Source organism: Callorhinus ursinus, unplaced genomic scaffold (assembly GCF_003265705.2).
Source record: "Callorhinus ursinus isolate GAN/ISIS: 27379988/994484 unplaced genomic scaffold, GSC_fseal_2.0 scaffold42, whole genome shotgun sequence".
NCBI lineage: Eukaryota > Metazoa > Chordata > Mammalia > Carnivora > Otariidae > Callorhinus > Callorhinus ursinus.
The window spans coordinates 3507896-3526324 of NW_027397104.1; the positions used below are offsets into that span (position 1 = coordinate 3507896).

The following is an 18429-nucleotide window of genomic DNA, read 5'->3' on the forward strand; positions in this document are numbered from 1 at the left end:
CCTGAAATTTTAACCTTAAAGTTACAGTAATTATCAAACCAGATAGACATTTTTTAGTCACCTTTGCAGCTTTTGAAACTCACTCCCCTACTGCTTTGCTTTCCAGAATAATACATTCAGCTGATTTATTTAACATTTATTATGATACAGAGACTAGGAAGACAAAGTGCCTCCCTGTAAGGAGCTTACATCCTAGCTGTTTCTCCATGTGTCTCTCTCACTAGCCATTTCTTCTGTGGGTAGTCTTTTTTCTCCCTCCCCTAAAATGTTGGGTATTTGTAAGTTGTGACTTTGGCTCACTGTTCTTTTTGTTCTGTATACACTGCCTGAGTGAGCACATCAACTAGCTTGGTTTTAACTCCCTTCTACATGCTCCCAAATCAAAGTTGTGAGACCCTTTTTTCTGACTTTCACCCTCACCTCTGACCACCCTGCTAGACAGCTCTGCCTGCAAGTCCCACAGTTCAAATTCACAAGCCTGAAACTGAACTCTATCTTCCCTGAACTTGGTCTCATCACATAGATCACTAAGTCCTGATGATTTTACCCCCTAAATATTTCTCAAATCTGTGTTGTTCTTCATCCCTACCTTTGAACTACTTTAGGCACTGTCATCTTTCATCTGAAATATGATGGCCTTCTGACTGATTTCCCTGCCTCCAGTCCTGTTCCCCATGTATCTTCTCACATGAGGTGATATAAGTTAACACCTGCCCTCCTCCCCCAAATGATCTTGGACACAAATCTGTGTTAAAGTCCTGCTTAATAATCTTTAATACCTGTCTTCATTCATCTGATCTTTTTTCTCATTCACTTAGCAAATTTTTATTGTTTATTAAATTGTAAAATCCAGTGGAATGTCTGAAGTTTGAGCTTCTCAGCCAGTCACCCAGGGCTCTGCTTATTCTGGACGTGCCTGTGTCTCTAGCCTCTTTTCTGCCTCATATTTTAGGTTGTAGCAACACTGCACTGCTTCTTCATGTGCAGTCTGTTATTTCTTTGTGCATTGCCCTTGCTATTCCCTTTGACTTGAATTTTCTCCGTTTCTTTTATCCACTTCCTTCTCCTCACCTAATTAGGATGACCCTTTCACCTAGTTAATCTGGCTTATATATAGGACTCATTTTAGGTCTGACTCCTACAGGAAATCTTCCTTGACATCTCCTTTTTCCATGTCTGGGTTGGGTACTCTAGCCTTGTGCTCCCATGATACTCTGCACAGACCAATCACTATACTTACTACATTTGCTATAAATGTTTTTGTGTTTCACTCCCCCACAAAACAGCCTTTTGAAGGCAGGAATGATCTATTATACCTGCATTATATGAGTGAGATGTATTATTTCTTTATTCTCAGTACTAGAATAGCACAAGGCACACTGTAGGCATGTAATAATTTTTTAAGAAGGTTTATTTATTTTAGAGTGCACGAGTGGGAGGGATAGAGAGAGAGGGAGAGAGAATCTCAAGCAGATTCCATGCTGAGCATGGAGCCTGACGTGGGGCTTGATCTCATGACCCTGAGATCACGACTTGAGCCAAAACCACGAGTCAGACGCTTAACTGACTGCACCACCCAGGCGCCCCGGCACATAGTAATTTTAATTGAATGATCAAATGAGTGAAGACAAAAGGTATATGGTGTAGTGATTAAGAACCCGTTCTTTAGAATTGATTCAAATCCTATCTCTGGCACACACATTGGTTATGCCAAACTAAAAATAGGTTACCTATTTTTTCTTAAGCCTTAAATTTTCTCTTCCTTAGAATAAGAGTTGCTGGGAAAATTAATTGAGATGATAAAAGTAAGACATTTAACAGGGGCGCCTGGATGGCTCAGTTGGTTAAGCAACTGCCTTCGGCTCAGGTCATGATCCTGGAGTCCCGGGATCGAGTCCTGCATCGGGCTCCCTGCTCAGAGGGGGGTCTGCTTCTCCCTCTGACCCTCTCCCCTCTCGTGCTCTCTATCTCTCATTCTCTCTCTCTCAAATAAATAAATAAAATCTTTAAAAAAAAAAAAGTAAGACATTTAACAAATGCCTAGCAGATAGTATGCACTAGATAAAGGTATGCCGAACACCAGAGGATATTCAGAAGTATAAGGCCGCGCCTAGCCCAGGGCCATAATCTTCTAGAGACCTGAGTTTTCTGTATGGATGGGTAGTGATGCAGGCTGTTTATAAGGAGATTATAATCTCATTTGGAGAGTAGAATTACATCCACATTTAATTTTCAGAGAACTGTGAAGATAAATTGACCACACCCTATGGCAAGATGTAGAGAAGACAAGATAGTCCACTGAAGGCCTCCCTGGAGGAGGTGGGACTCGGAAATTGAGAAGGATTTGGGATTCTAGGAAGGAGGAAAGGGTATAATCCAATGCCAGGAGATCATATTAAGAATGACTTACTTGGGAGATGTGACTCAGTACATCATACCTGAGAGATGTATTTGTGTGTAAGAATAAATGTATGTGAGTCTGGGGCAAGGGAAGGGTGGGCTAGTTCTATGAAAGGAAGTAGGAGGTGACATAAGTAACCTTTGTGGGGGTAGAGTATGAGGGTCTTAACCTCAAGCCTGAAGAATTTGGTACTTACCAGGTTGGGCAAATTTCTGGGGCTGGGTTGGATATCATGGTAGCCATCAGCCACATGTAGCTATTTAAATGTATGTTTAAAAAAATCTAAGAACTTTAGTTCCTTTGTTGCACTAGCTACATTTCGGATGCTTGATTGTCACATGGTGGCTTCATTATTAGACAATGCAGGTTAACGATACTTCCATCATTGCAAAAAATTCTACTGGACAGCACTGTTCCACGTTATCAGATTACTGGGCTTGTGTGGCCTATCAGATCACTTTGGTTCCTTAAGGTATAACCAGAATATTTTCCTGACCAATCCCTACAACTCTGGAATGAAAAGTAGGGAGTTAGAAAATAGAGAATTAGGATTTAATATGCATAGATGTGAGGATGGGATTGCCTAAAGAGAGGAGCAAAGGACCACTTAAGAAGAGGAACTGGAGCAGGGGAAAGAGGAGGAAGGGATGAGAATCTGGACAGGATTATCATCTGGTGATTCACTTGCAATATATATTGCGTTCTTGTATGCCAAGTATTAAGTGTTGGAGATATATTGGTAAGCAAAAAAATGGGCTTGATTTCTTGATTAGAACTTGCAGTTTATGGAGTTTTATTGGATGGACCAATTTAAAGATTCAGGAGCACCTATCGTTATGTACTCCCCATATTCTAAAATGCTTCATTCCTAGAAATTGGAACTGGAGGCTAAAATGGGCCAAAATGTTGCTTAACGTTAGTTGCCTAAGCATTGTGCAGTCACTGCTTTAGCTTCTCAAGAAGTAGTAAATAGGAACATCATAACTTGAGAACTTTGGTGGGAATGAGTGTGTGTGTACAGGGCAGGAGGGGTAGTTCCTATTATCCTGCAACAGCCAGCCATGCTCTCAGCGGCCCATCAGATTCCTTCCTGTCCCTGTGCTCTCTCAGATTTCTTTTATTACTGTGAGTAGTCAGTCACCATGACTTATTTCCCAAGGCCTGATGAAGACATACTTCACTTCTCAGTCATTACCTGCTCATTCATCAGTTTCCAGCAAGTGCAAACAGATGCCCCTCTGAACACATAGCATTTAAAAGTGGACTTGCCTGTAGCATCATCATCATTTGAGGATCCAGTTTCAGGATTTTAGGTTTGCCGCTGACTCTTCATGCTCTTGCATCCATTCCTTCACAAAGACCTGCTGAACTTTTGGACCTCACTCTGGTCATTATGTTGACAGCCTCCTGACTAATCTCTGACTCTAGACTTCTCCGCTCCAGCCTGCCTATACACAGCTGTTGTTTCACTTTGCTATGCAGCTCAATAACTTGGCAGTTGTCTCTGGTTGATTGTGAAGTCTAAACTTTTCAGCCTAGTGTTCAGGACTTCTGCAATTTTTTGGTGATTCTCTGGGGCAGCTCCTCTGGGTCAACTAATAAGGTCTGCTTTCTACCCCTTACCTGTGGCTTATTGCTGAAATCTGTGTTGTCACTTGTGCCTTTTTTTTTTAAGTTTTATTTATTTAAGAATCTCCACACCCAATGTGGGGATTGAACTCAGTGACCCAGAGATCAAGAGTTGCGTGCTCTTCGGACTGAGCCAGCCAGGTGTCCCTGTCACTTGTGCTTTTAAAAATGGAATGTCCTAGGGCACCTGGGTGGCTCAGTTGGTTTGAGCCTCGAATCACGCTCCCTGCTCAGTGGGGAGCCTGCTTCTCCCTCTCCCTCTGCCTGCCTCTCTGCCTATCTCTGTCAAATAAATAAATAAAATCTTTAAAAAAAAATGGAATGTCCCCTCCCACTTATTTTCTTCCTTATCAGTCCTCTCAGCCTTTTCATTTGAGTGCTTTCCAAAGCCTTTCCTGACTGATTGAATTTCTGTGACTTTGTACCTCTTCAGCACTCATTTGCTCACTCTGCTTTGCATTATCCTTTCTTTGCAGATGGTAATGAAACTCTGATTTTTAAAAATCTTGTTCCTTTTCTGTTCCCTTTGGACACAAAGCTTGTGCAGAGGGCCTGATGAGTGCTGCCTTGCCTGCAGGGCACATTTCTCAAAGAGGGTATTAGAGGCTTGAACAGTCAGTTTCTGGAGGCATCCCAAAGATCCTAGTCCTGTCTCTGCCCATAATTTCCTGCTCTCCCTCTCTGGGTGATCTCATGCTCTCTTTGCCTCACCTTCTCTGACATGTTGATGCCTCTCAAATACATACATTCGGCCCATTCCTCTCCCTGAGCTTTCTACCCATATATCCTACCTTGACCTGTGGATCTTAATCTCACTGTGTTTCAATCAGAAATCATCCCTTCATCTGCCATTTAACTTCAAATTATGTCTCCTTGTTTATTTCTCATGGTGGTTAATGGCTATTTCCAAATTAGAAGTCTTGATTTATGTCTCCCTTTACTCCTTTGTCATTCCCCAAATACAGTCAGTATTAAGTCTACCTTCACAATTTTTCTGGATCTTCTTCCTCTCCATTCCCTTTGCCCTGCCTTTGTTCAGGCCTCATCTCTCTCCCAAATTTATTTATTTATTTTTCTCCCAAATTTCTTGTCTCTTTCCCTTCTACTGATACCCTATGTGGCCATGAAGGTTGTCCGTCGTCCCTCCCTCCCTCCCTCCCTCCCTTCCTTCCTCTCTTCCTTTTTTAGGATTTATTTATTAATTTTAGAGAAAGTGCGTGTGCACGTGCAGAGGGAGCGGTGATTGGGATGGGTGGGTGGGGAGGGGCAGAGAGAGAATCTTAAGCAGATGCCCCACTGAGCCCAGAGCCCAATGCAGGGCTCCATCTTACAGCCCTGAGATCATGACCTGAGCTGAAATCAAGAGTCGATGCTTAATTGATTGAGCCACCCAGGCGCCCCTAAAGGTTGTTTTCAAAAGAAAACCAGTCCCTTCACTATTGTGCAGTTTGTGTATTGCACAGAGGGGCCACATTCACACTTAAACATTGTAGGTTTGTATATTTATTATGACAGTCTTCTGTTAGATGGTAATAAAATGCATTGTTCTAATATTGATATGATGATTAAGGAGGGAAACCAAATATACATAAAGACACCTGTGGACTGAAGAACATCCTCTATTCTTATGTCCTGATTCTCTGCCATGCAAACTCCTTCTCATGCTTTAAAACTTAGCATAAATATCCCTTCCTCATTAAGCTGTTTTTGATATTACTTACAAGAGTCAGTTATTCCTTTCCCTGGGCTAATGCCATATTTGGTTAATCCCTTTTTATGGTGCTTATCACATTATATTGTAATAATTGACATATGAGTCTGTCTGCCCCACCTATACTCCAGGCCCCTCAAGGATAGGGACAATGTTTAATTATTCTTTTATCCTCAGTGTGTAGGCTAATGGTCAGCACATAGAGTATATCAATAAACATAATATTTGATTGCTTAGCCTGATTTAGGCACAGAGGTAAATATATACATTATCTTACTTAATTCTCACAACAGCCTCATGAGTCCTGTCATCATCATGTTTTACAGGTGAGAAAATTGAGACCTAGGTGAAGTCACTGGTAGATGGCATATGTGGTGGTGTGGGGTGTGGCCCTGGAGGACTTGTGCTAATTTTTCCAGTGATTCTTTCCTGTTTTTTTCTCTCAGAGTAATGATGCGGGTGTGCTGGTTGGTGAGACAGGATAACCGGCACCAGCGAATCAAACTTCCACATTTGGAAGCAGTCATGGTTGGGCGTGGCCCAGAGACCAAGATCGTTGACAAGAAATGTTCTCGACAGCAAGGTACTTGGTCATAGCAATGTGCAGATTACTGTGTTTTGTTCCTCAGGGTAATGATAACCGAAGATGCACATTTCCTGGATGCTATTGGTAGAAACTTTTTGTCTGCCATCTTTTAGCTAACACCAGGGACCCATTCACCCCTGATTCTATCCTCTGGAAGTGGTTAAGATTTAGTGTTGAGAATAGGCATGTTCCATCCTGTTATTATGGGGTGGTGGACCTGAATCTTGTACCCTGCTTTGCGCAGGGAGATTCCTCATTGGGCAGTGAGACAGTTAATTCTGGGACCTCCAGCCTGAAACCATGTCTGAGAAGTGATGGGATAGTTCCATCCTTTACATAATGCCTCACACAGAGGGGGTTATCTTTATAAGACTATGGCATCTAGCTCTTGAAATGCCTTTCCTGGGATTTAATGAAATGAACGTCCTTAGGAAAAAGCCTTACCATGTACCTCATTTTTTTACATATAAACTCTGGACATGCTCACTGCTACCAGACCCCCACATGTGTGTTCCCCATAGAGTTTCTCAGTGCTTGGAGTCTGCAGTACTGATTATTTTTTCCACATGAGTTAATCTAAATGGGGAAAAAAAAAACCATACTTGAGCTTGCTAGGTCTGAGATACAGAAGCAGATATTGCTTTTCACTCTGTCCCCTTTTCACAGCAGCAACTGTAGGGACTTGTATGTCAGCCTGTCTTCTGCCTGTTCCTTCTTGGAGAGCAGCTGTGGTGTCTGTGCACCCTGTCTCCCCCCAGAAACTTTGTTCACTTCTCTGAACACAAGTGTTTAATGTTATTTCTTCCCACATATGCTCAGACTGTTCTGTTCCTTCAATCTTCTTTCTAGAATAATCACTCTGCCTACTAAGGCCAGCTGAACTTCTCTTTTCCAGAAGTATATCTTTTGCCTTTTTCTATTGAAAGCATCTCATAGTTTTATTAAATAGTGGAAGCCTGATATAATCATGAACCAAGAGTCTGTGAGAGAATGGGGTCCCTTCCCTGACTGCAGAGTCTGGGATCCTGAGTGGGCCACGGGCTCTGGAATAACAAGATTTGTGGGGATTCTGTGAAGCTGCTTCGTAGGGATATTAGCAGGAGCTAAGGGAGTATGTGTGCTGGTGGACATTTTATGGAAGGATTTGGAGCCCAGCCACCTCCATAATAGGCAATTTTGCTTATAGGCCTTTGAGGAAACCACAGTCAAATTGCCTCCTGGAGTGAGGCTTCATTGTCCTATAAGGAGAATAGGAGCAAGTGCTTGGTTCTTTCTGGCATTTAGGTTTAACTTTTTAAAATCTCTTTCAGTACAGTTGAAAGCAGAGTGTAACAAAGGATATGTCAAGGTGAAGCAGGTATGTGTGTTTGTAATTTGGATTTCCATTTTATACTTGATGATTTTCTTATGTTGATTTTAGAGTGTTTGTGCCAACCAATAAAAGCTTCTATGTCATGTGTGGAAGTGAGCATTAAGCATGGTGCCTGGCATGCAGTAAGTGGTTAACATAGCAGTGGCTATGCTGCTAATGGTATTATTGCTATCATTGTAATTATTTTTTTATTATTTATAGGTAGGGGTCAATCCCACCAGCATTGACTCGGTCATAATTGGGAAGGACCAAGAGGTGAAGCTGCAGCCTGGCCAAATTCTCCACATGGTGAATGAACTTTATCCATATATTGTAGAGTTTGAGGAAGAGGCAGAGAGCCCTGGCCTAGAAACACACAGGAAGAGAAAGAGGTCAGGCAGCAGTGATTCTATAGAAGGAGATGCTGCCCAGGAAGCTGAGTCCTGTAGAGGACTGGAACCTGGGAGTGACCCTGGCCAATCCTCTGTGCCCTCAAAGAAAGGGAAAGATGCATCTACCAAAAAGGTGAGGGCGGTGTGCTTGATAGATGATGTGGAGATTAAATGAGATACAATGACTGCTTGATTGTTTTGTACACTGTAAAGCCCAGATACGCATAAGGGGTTATTAACCATGACAAGGCTTATTAACCATGATGAAAGAGTCACTTGTTTATGTCACCAGTCACTGGGGTGAATGTCCCTTCATGTACTTTTCTCTTGAATTCCTGAGGTAAGCCACTTGAAGGTAGGGAGATAATGATGGTGTGCTTAGCATGGAACTGCTAAAATGGGTCAGTCATATGTTTATCTGTAGAAGATTAGCATTGGAACACTGTTCATAGATCATGTGATTCGCATCCTGATGTCAAAGTGGAAATGTAGTTAGGCTGTAGATGGAGTGGGAGAGGGTGAAGAAGATGTAGTTGACACTCTGGCATCTCCAGCCTTTGTCTAGACACATAGCTCTGAATCCTGTATAGGAAGAAAATGGAGCCGGTTTAGGTTATAAAGGCAAATGATTGAGTAAAGGGGGTATAGCTTAAATCTTTTTTTTAAAATTTTTTTATTGTTACGTTAATCACCATACATTTTATCATTAGTTTTTGATGTAGTGTTCTATGATTCATTGTTTGTGCATAACACCCAGTGCTTCACGCAGAATGTGCCCTCTTTAATACCCATCACCAGGCTAACCCATCCCCCCACCCCCCCTCCCCTCTAGAACCCTCAGTTTGTTTTTCAGAGTCCATCATCTCTAATGGTTCATCTTCCCCTCTGACTTACTCCCCTTCATTCTTCCCCTCCTGCTATCTTCTTTTTTTTTTTTCTTAACATATATTGCATTATTTGTTTCAGAAGTACAGATCTGTGATTCAACAGTCTTGCACAATTCACAGCGCTCACCATAGCACATACCCTCCCCAATGTCTATCAGCCAGCCACCCCATCCCTCCCACCCCCCACCACTCCAGCAACCCTCAGTTTGTTTCCTGAGATTAAGAATTCCTCATATCAGTGAGGTCATATGACACATGTCTTTCTCTGATTGACTTATTTCACTCAGCATAACACCCTCCAGTTCCATCCACGTCATTGCAAATGGCAAGATCTCATTCCTTTTGATGGCTGCATAATATTCCATTGTGTATATATACCACCTCTTCTTTATCCATTCATCTGTCGATGGACATCTTGGCTCTTTCCACAGTTTGGCTATTGTGGACATTGCTGCTGTAAACATTGGGGTGCACGTACCCCTTCGGATCCCTACATTTGTATCTTTGTGGTAAATACCCAGTAGTGCAATTGCTGGATCGTATGGTATGGGGGTATAGCTTAATTCTTAAAAACTAATCTCATTGCTAAGTTTGGTTGGGCTTTGCTGACGTACAATATTAACTAATGCCAAATACAACTATTGACATTTGCAATTTTTGTGGCTCCTTTTTGTTTCAGGAATCATTGGGCCACTGGAGTCAAGGCTTGAAAATTTCTATGCAGGATCCCAAAATGCAGGTCAGAATAACATTTTGGCATTGAAATACACTTCATGTTTTAAGTGACTACTCCAAAGAGGTCATAACTACAAGTGAGAGCAAAGGAGATCAGCCCTTCTGACTGAGGTTCGTTTTATTGGGCTATTTTGTGAGAACCAAGTGGCTTTTCCTATTATCAGTAAGTTAGCAACTGGAATTCGTTGGAAAGAAGCTCAGTTCTTAAAATGAATATCCCCTCTTCTTTGTTCCTCCTAAACTTCTGGGTGCTATTAAGGGAAGTTGTGTTAACCTTAGTGGGGTTTCTTTCAAGGGAGTGTCAGGTAATATATTGTGACTGTAGTTATTGGGCTGCCTGGGATTAATAGGTGTCATCCTGGGAGGAGTCTTTGAGTTCTTCTTAAATTACATCCTGGATGACAGAGGGCCAAATCTGATAGGGCTTCTTGGAACACATGATTGTGACACATGGTGTGCTGGGTTAGAGTGGAGAAGAGTGCATTTGAATTAATGCTTGAGGGGATGTTACATCAGAACCTTAGGAACTATTTTGTACTATGCATTTTCTGTGTATTCTTTGTAGTGTGGTGATTGAAGACACACACTCTGGAGTCGACTAGACCTGGTTTACAATCTTAGACTTCCCACTTTGTTAACTATGTGACAGTGCAAGACATATTCCAAGTCTCAGTTCTCATCTGACAAAATTGGGATACTGAAACCTTTTACATAAGATTGTGTTGGGAGTTAAGTGAGTTAGTGAATATGACGGCACTTGGCACCCAGAAGATGTGTGGTAGATGTCTGTTTCCTTCTCTTATGCCCCTCTGCTAGGTTTACAAAGATGAGCAGGTGGTGGTGATTAAGGATAAATATCCCAAGGCTCGTCACCACTGGCTGGTCTTACCATGGGCTTCCATTTCCAGTCTGAAGGCTGTGACCAGGGAACACCTTGAGCTCCTTAAACACATGCACACTGTGGGGGAAAAGATGATCACAGATTTCGCTGGGTCCAGCAAACTCCGCTTCCGTTTGGGTTACCATGCCATTCCCAGCATGAGGTAAGTGTTGTGTGTAGTGCCAGTGCATTCTGGTTCTGTCTAGGTGGACAGATGGATTCAGCCTAGGTGTGCTGATAGTTCCGAGGCCCAGGGGACTAGGGTGGGATGTTTCCAAGGAAGGTGGGCTGAAACTTCCACCCTTCTGCTTGACTTGCCTTGATTTTTCTTTTTCTTTTTTGTGCCTGTGACTTTTATTAGATTTTTCAGAAGCATCTATAAACTCCTAAACAATTAAGGACCATTGCTTTGAAGGAGACAAACATCACTGACTTTTATTGTGACAACTCAGTAGATCTAAGATTTAAAATAAAATGAGAGAAAAATATAGAGCCTGTTTGCCTTTGGCTCACACCCAGAAGTATTCAGAAAGGAATAACAGTCTTTTTAAAGAATGCAAGCAAGGCAGATCACCATAGTTCTTTAGAGCTGAGCAACGAGATAAGCAGACTAATTGGATTTTGGAGTTTTTATCTTGTATTTGTTTGTTTTCTTGGTGATAAAATATACCTAACAAGATTTACCATTTTGGGCGCCTGGGTGGCTCAGTTGGTTAAGCGACTGCCTTCAGCTCAGGTCATGATCCTGGAGTCCTGGGATTGAGTCCTGCATCGGGCTCCCTGCTCAGCAGGGAGTCTGCTTCTCCCTCTGACCCAACCCCATCTCATGCTCTCTCTCTCTCATTCTCTCTCTCAAATAAATAAAATCTTAAAAAAAAAATACCATTTTAACGATTCTAAGTATTACAGTTCATTGGCGTTAAGTACATTTACATTGTTGTGCAGCCATCACCATCATTTGCTTCTAGATCCTTTTTCATCTTCCCAAACTACATCCCGTTCCCCTCTACAGTCCCTGGCAATTATCATTCTACTTTCTGTTTCTATAAATTTGACTACTCTAGGTGCTTCATGTAAGTGGAATCATACAGTATCTGTCTTTTTTGACTGCTTATTTCACTTAGGATCATGTCTTCAAGGTCCGTCTCTGCTGTAGCATGTGTCAGAATTTCTTTTGGTTATTTTTTTTTTACCTGCCCAACATTCTTCACATTTTATTCAGCGAATTATGACTTATATGATGGGCCACTTTAACCAAATGAAATTTTTGTGCCACAAATTTTTCCCCCATCAGTATGTATATTTTTTTTTTTTTTTTTTCAGTATGTATTTTTTTTAAATTGAGGCATCACTGGGGCGCGTGGGTGGCTCAGTCATTAGCCTCTGCCTTTGGCTCAGGTCATGATCCCAGGGTCCTGGGATCGAGCCCCGCATCAGGCTCCCTGCTTAGAGGGAAGCCTGCTGCCCCCTCTCCCACTCCCTCTGTTTGTGTTCCCTCTCTTGCTGTGTCCCTCTCTGTCAAAAAAATAAAATCTTAAAAAATAAATTGAGGCATAACTTACATACAACAAAATGCACAAGATTTATAGTTCGGTCAGTTTTGACAAACATTTATGCTATGTAACTATCACTCTGATTAAAATACAGAACATTTCTGTCATATCCCAGAAAGTTTCCCTGCGCTGCTTTTCGTTTAATCTTCCCTTCAACCCTCAAGTGTTGTTCTGATTTCTTTCTGCATAGGTTAGTTTTGCCTGTTCTAGAGCTTCATATAAGTGGAATCATATAATGTGTACTTTTCTTCTGTTGGACCTTTTTTAGCATTATGATTTTGAGATTCATGTATGTTGTTGTGTATATCATGCACATACTTCATTTTTTTGCCCTTTGGTAAATTCCTGGAAGTGAAGTTGCTAGGTCGTAGGGTTGATGTATGTTGGGCCTCATTTAAAAAAAAATGCAGTTGATCCTTGAACAACGTAGGTTTGAATTGTGCTGGTCCACCTATATGCAGACGTTTTTTGATATAGTAAAATACTGTAAATGTATTTTCATTGTGACTCTCAATGTTTTCTCTGCTTTTATTGTAAGATTTCAGTATATAGCATACAAAATATGTGTTAATGGACTTTATGTTATTGATGAGGCTTCTGATCAACAGTAGGATATTAGTAGTTTTGGGTGGAGTCAAAAATTACACTTTTGGGTTTTTGATAGTGTGGGGGGGTCAGTTCAAGGATCAACTGTATATATTCTGTATATATTTTTTTGTTAAAATCTTATTAAAAAATTTAGGGCAAAAGTCACCCATAATCATAATCCTATTTCTCCAGTGCTGCACAGCCCATGACTAACAGAGCCCTTTGACTACAGAGTGCTTTTCACATAGTAATCATGGTGTCCATACCTTTTTTATGTAATACATGCTATTGTTCTAAGAATGTTAAAAAGAGCTGTGGCAAGTGTGGGTGGGAAGCAAAATGAGCAGTAATTTGCCACTCACATACCCTTTTATGATTACTATTTATAATTTTGAATAAACACTGTGGAAAGGAAAGGGTAACAGATTTTTTTTCCTTGTAAAAGTAATATATTTTCCGTTTAGAAAATATAAAAAAAGTGTGAAGCAGACCAAAGATCTTCCATAATATCACCACTAATTAAACTCTAGACTTTATTTGAATTTCACCTTTCTTTATTTTTTATTTTTTTATTTTTATGTTTTTCTGCTCCAGGATCTAATCCAGGATCCTGCATTGGATTTATTTGTTGTCTCTCCTTAGTTTCCCCTAACCTGTGACACTTCCTTCTCCTTTCCTAGTTTTTATGACCTTGACACTTTTGATGATTACTGGTTGTTGTTTTTTTTTTTTTAAGATTTTATTTATTTATTGGTCAGAGAGAGCATGAGCAGGGGAGCAGCAGGCAGAGGGAGAGGGAGAAGCAGACTCCCTGCTGAGCAAGGAGCCCGATGTGGGACTCGATCCCAGGACCCTGGGATCATGACCCAAGCCAAAGGCAGACACCTAACTGACCGAGCCACCCAGGCGTCCCGATTACTGGTTGGTTTTATAGGATGTCTCTCATTTTGGATTTATCTGATATTTTTTCATGATTAGATTGAGGTTATGCTTCCGCCTGCCCCCCCAATACCACAGAGGTGATGTTGCATCCTTCTCAGTACATTCATATCAAGGAGTACGTGATGTCGAGATGGCTTATTGCTCATATTAACCTTGATCACTTTTTTAGGGTGATGTCTGCCAGGTTCCTCTCCTCAGAGTTACTATTTTTCCCTTTGTAATTGATGAATGTCTTGAATAGTTAGGGACTATGCTAGTAACCTGTTTCTCCCCAAGCTTTTGCCCAATGATTTTAGCATTTATTGGACGGTCTTGCCTGCAAGAGTTATTACTGTGGTGTTTACCTAATGGTGATTTTTTTATTAATGAGAATTCTTCTGTATGGAAGAGTTGTCCCTTCTCCCCCATTATGTATTTATTTAGTTATTTGTCAGTGTGGACTCATGGATATTTTATTCTATAGGTTTTAATTTAGTCTATCATTGTTCATTTTCTTGCTCAAATTGTTCTAGCTTTACTCCTTGGAAGCTCCTTTAGGTTGGGTCCCGAATCATTTGATAGGGCCCCAACATTTTTTGAGCACTTCTTTATTTTCTTGAATAAGATGTTCCAGGCTCATCCTGTATTTTTCCTGTTCTTGCCCTGGAATGAACTTTTTATTTTATTTAGTTCATTTTATTGGAGAAAGAAAGATATTTATAAACCAAGACTTGGATACTAGGTTTCTATATTGAGAGAAGTGGTTGATTCCAGGGTGTCTTTACTCCTAGGTCCTTTTGGCAGATAGGGCCAGGAAATACATGCGTGAATCCTAATCCATACAGATACACACACCTCCGTATTTCTTTCTTTATTTGTGTATGTGTACGGAAAAACACAAGTTTATACTGATATCTCTGGCTCCAGTTCAATTCTGCAAGGTTCATTCTTGTCTCCCCCTTTCCTTTATTGTAATTTCTTTCTCCAAAGGTGAAAAATCTGGCTCTCATTAGCTATAATAAATTCACTTTCCTGTTTGGTCTTAGTATACACATAAAACAGTTATAGAATTGCTAGCTAACCCATAACCCTGTGAGAAAGACATTTACTCACAGTATTTCTATACAGTTCTTTCCATCTTTACAGTATCCAAACTATTATTTTCCGAAGTTCATTTCACTGGTTATTTTCTTCCTGAGCCCCTTCAGTGTGGTTCCCTTATTCATTTGTAATACTATTAAGTTTATTTGATACTGCCTATATTCCATTTTGGATTCCTGCATGTATTGGTTGGTTTTGATTATTTATTGGGAGGATAGGAAATATTAATGATTTTAAGAGTCATATTTATACAAAAAAGGTTTAACAAGTCCAAAAGAGAACTCTTGGTTTTCTGCCCCAAACTTGCTTTTCCTTTAAGCTTCCCCATCTCTCTAAGTGGCACCTCTCCCAAACCACATCTAATCCATTAGGAAGTCCTATTGGTTCTATTGCAAAATATATTCCAAACACTACAGCTCTAATCTTCGGGGTGATTATTTCTGCAGTAGTTTCCTAACTCATCTCTGTATCCATTGTTACCCTCTTTATAGTTCTTTCTCTGCAGGGCAGCCAGAGTGATCTTTTAAAAGTGCAAATCAGAGACAATGTAAGCAGAATACACTGCAGACCTCTTGTCAGCCTGTAAGACTCTTTATTTTCTGACTCCTACCTAGTCTCTCTTCCTCAGCTCGAACCATTCCAGCCGTATCTGTCACCTTTCTGTTCCTCAGTTGCACCAAGTTCTTTCTTAGGGTCTTTGCACTTGGCATTGCCACTCCCCAAAACATTCTTTCTCCAGATCTTTGCTTGCCTGACTGCTTTCTCAGCTCAAATCACTGCCTGGGAGTGGCCTTCCTCGAACACTCTAGCTAAAGAGGTAACTTCTAGCCCCTGAGCACTCTGTGTCCCATTTCCCTGGTTTGTGTTTTTCCTTAGCAGTTTTTTTTTTAAAGATTTTATTTATTTATTTGACAGAGAGAGAGAGAGAGTACAAGTAGGCAGAGGGAGAGGGAGAAGCAAGCTCTCCACTGAACAGGGAGCCCAATGTGGGGCTCAATCCCAGGACCGTGGGATCATGACCTGAGCTGAAGGCAGCCGCTCAACTGACTGAGCCACCCAGGCGCCCTCCTTAGCAACGCTAAAGATTTGAATTTTCCCTGTTTGTTTTCTTTTTAAAATTTGTCTTTCCTTACTAGAATATAATTTCTATAAGGGCAGAGGCCTTTCTCATTTTGTTCACTGCTAAATTCCCAGTGCTAGAATAATGGTTGGCTCTAGTAGGTACTTAGCATTAAATGTTCTTAAGTGAATGAGTGAATGAATTATTAAATGGAAACACTAGCAATATTTTATATACCCATACTTTTACTGTTTGTCATTTTGATTAAGCCATGGTTTTTAATGGATTTAATGGTCAATTTCCTTCTCTCTCAATTAGCCATGTACACCTCCATGTGATCAGCCAGGATTTTGATTCTCCTTGCCTTAAAAACAAAAAACACTGGAATTCTTTCAATACAGAATACTTCCTAGAATCACAAGGTAAACAGTGTTCTTTAGTTTCACATTTGTTTCATTTTCTCAGCTATTTTTTTTTCCTATTCTTATATTTGATTTTCTTGTTTCCTTAGATAATTACCTGGCCTCAAAAGCCCATGTACCACTTTGTGTCCCTATAAAGAGAGACCCAGTAAAAGAAACTGGATTATTTGGATTGCCACTTTGCTTTGAACCACCTTCTTGCGGGGGACCTAGAAAACTGTTATGTCAGAGTCAGAAAGGTGTTTTATTGTAACGACAGAGGACTTAAAGGTTGTCCTGAGAATTATTGGAATTCATGAATGTGAAAGCTCTGAACAGTTGTCTTTTCTGCCATCAGCTGGATAGGAGCTTGGGGGCAGCCTCATGTCACAAGTGGTTAATTAACAGGAGAGGGCTGCGTGTATGTGGAAGGGAGCATTTCCCAGTGTGTATACTGTGGAACTTAAGTATGCTGGGACATTAATGATGGCAGCTACCACTGACCGAGGGCTAACCAGCAGTAAAGCACTGTGGTGACATGTAACATGGTTTGCTTACAGTGTGTTCCAGAGGAATGTAATTATTTCAAAAACAGGTTGCTCAGATTTAGAATCTGATCAAGTCCATTTTCCCCACAGTGGGTTTAACCTCAAGTTTACTAACTTTAGGATACCTGGCATATTTTTATTTGGAGTCAGATTTGCTTTTCTGGGGGGTATCTTGGTTTTTCAGAGTAGCTGAGCTCTGAACTTTTTTCTTTGCTTGCAGCTGTGATAGAGATGGTGCAGGACGCTGGCAGAGTGAGTGTCCGAGATGGGATGCCTGAGCTCTTGAGGCTGCCCCTGCGTTGTCACGAGTGCCAGCAGTCACTGCCTTCCATTCCCCAGCTGAAAGAGCATCTCAGGAGGCACTGGCCAGAGTGATTCCACGGAGCCTGAACCTTTGCAGCAGGTGTGGCTGATTGTGTAGAGCAAATTCCTGGCACCTGTCCTGGATTGCCTGTGAACTTTTATTTCTTGAATTAAAACATGCAGTTTGTTTGTTTGTTTGTTTTTTTAAACAAAGCTTCTTCTGTTCCTGAGTGGCTACAATATGGGGTGACTTGAAGTAGTTTAGGAATTAGGAATTTGGGTTTGTCATGGATGTGTTCTCTGGTGATGGTGGCTGGGATAGGATCCCCAGGCTCCAGGATCCATGTCAGGTCTGACTGATGGGGGGCAAAGCCATGTTCAAACTGACCTAATGCAAGGTATGGAAGAGGGTGGGCTATATATTTCTGTCCATACATTTAATCCTTTCTCCCCAGAGGCCTGTGGTACTCTTCATCAGAGCAGCTAGAGAGGTCTCATATTTATCCTGAAGGCCCTAATTGGTCTTGTTCTCTGATCTTAATCTATTCTGTAATATTCTTTCTCCTTCCTTTCTTCATGGAGAAACTTAGTTGCTTCTGTCCCTTTCATTCCTTTCTATCCAAAACCACCCATGCTTCCTTCTCAGGAAATGTGTCTCACCAGTTCTTATTCATTTTAAGCAAACAGGCTAGACGAGGGGGTGGAGAGATGGGGTTTTCTAATATTAGGGGTTCCTGGCTGGTGAGGAAATACTTGGCCAAATGTTCATCATGGTTTGGTTGTCAAGTCTTCTTGCTGGTCTGCTTGAATCTTTCATCTGAAAATAAAGTTTATTTGTTTGGGGCAGCTATTTTAGGTAGTTGAAAACTGTTGGGAGTTCAGGTAGTAGTCACAGATTTAGTTCTGATGCATGCAGAGGTCGCTGTTGACTGAAGAGTTGCACAGAACCCCATAGCTTCATTTTTCACTCAGAACAAATTTGGATGGTACTGTTGGAGCAAGTTGATTTTTGGATAATGTCAGAACTGAAGGTAAAGGGAAATCTAAAACGTTTTTGATTACATTGGTGATCTATTTGAGGATTTGACTCTTTTTGCTCTTGAGTTAAAAAAAAAAAAGAATACCCTTAATAATAATTTCTCTCTGGAGAAAACCTCAGTCCATAGAGACCACATTTGACCTCAGTCTTCCACAAACAGGATGCTACAGTGGTTTCTTGGTGAGCATGGGTATAGTCATAATTAGCAGGAATTAATGGTAATAGCAGCTAACACTCAACTCCTGTGTGTCTGGGCATTATGCTAAACACTTTGTTCTAATTATCTCATTTACTTCTCACTGTATGTAATTCTATGGGGTAGGTACCATTGTTATGACCCTTT

At 41.0% G+C, this 18429-nt stretch overlaps 1 protein-coding gene across 6 annotated transcripts in view; it reads left to right on the top strand.

The window, feature by feature from the left end:
• APTX (aprataxin) overlaps positions 1 to 17260 on the top strand; it is a 44147-nt gene extending 26887 nt beyond the window's left edge. For 2 of the 6 annotated variants that reach the window (XM_025852857.2, XM_025852856.2), the window contains 7 exons: positions 6188 to 6324; positions 7638 to 7684; positions 7901 to 8203; positions 9637 to 9696; positions 10509 to 10735; positions 16114 to 16217; positions 16965 to 17260. In XM_025852857.2, coding sequence (XP_025708642.1) covers positions 6192 to 6324; positions 7638 to 7684; positions 7901 to 8203; positions 9637 to 9696; positions 10509 to 10735; positions 16114 to 16217; positions 16965 to 17119 — 1029 coding nt within the window. In that variant the 5' untranslated portion in view covers positions 6188 to 6191 and the 3' untranslated portion in view covers positions 17120 to 17260. Of the gene's footprint in view, positions 1 to 6185; positions 6325 to 7637; positions 7685 to 7900; positions 8204 to 9636; positions 9697 to 10508; positions 10736 to 16113; positions 16218 to 16964 lie in introns of those variants that run through there. The other 4 variants (XM_073881464.1, XM_073881465.1, XM_025852860.2 and 1 more) reach the window with 4 other exon arrangements.
• The last annotated feature ends 1169 nt before the right edge of the window (positions 17261 to 18429 follow it).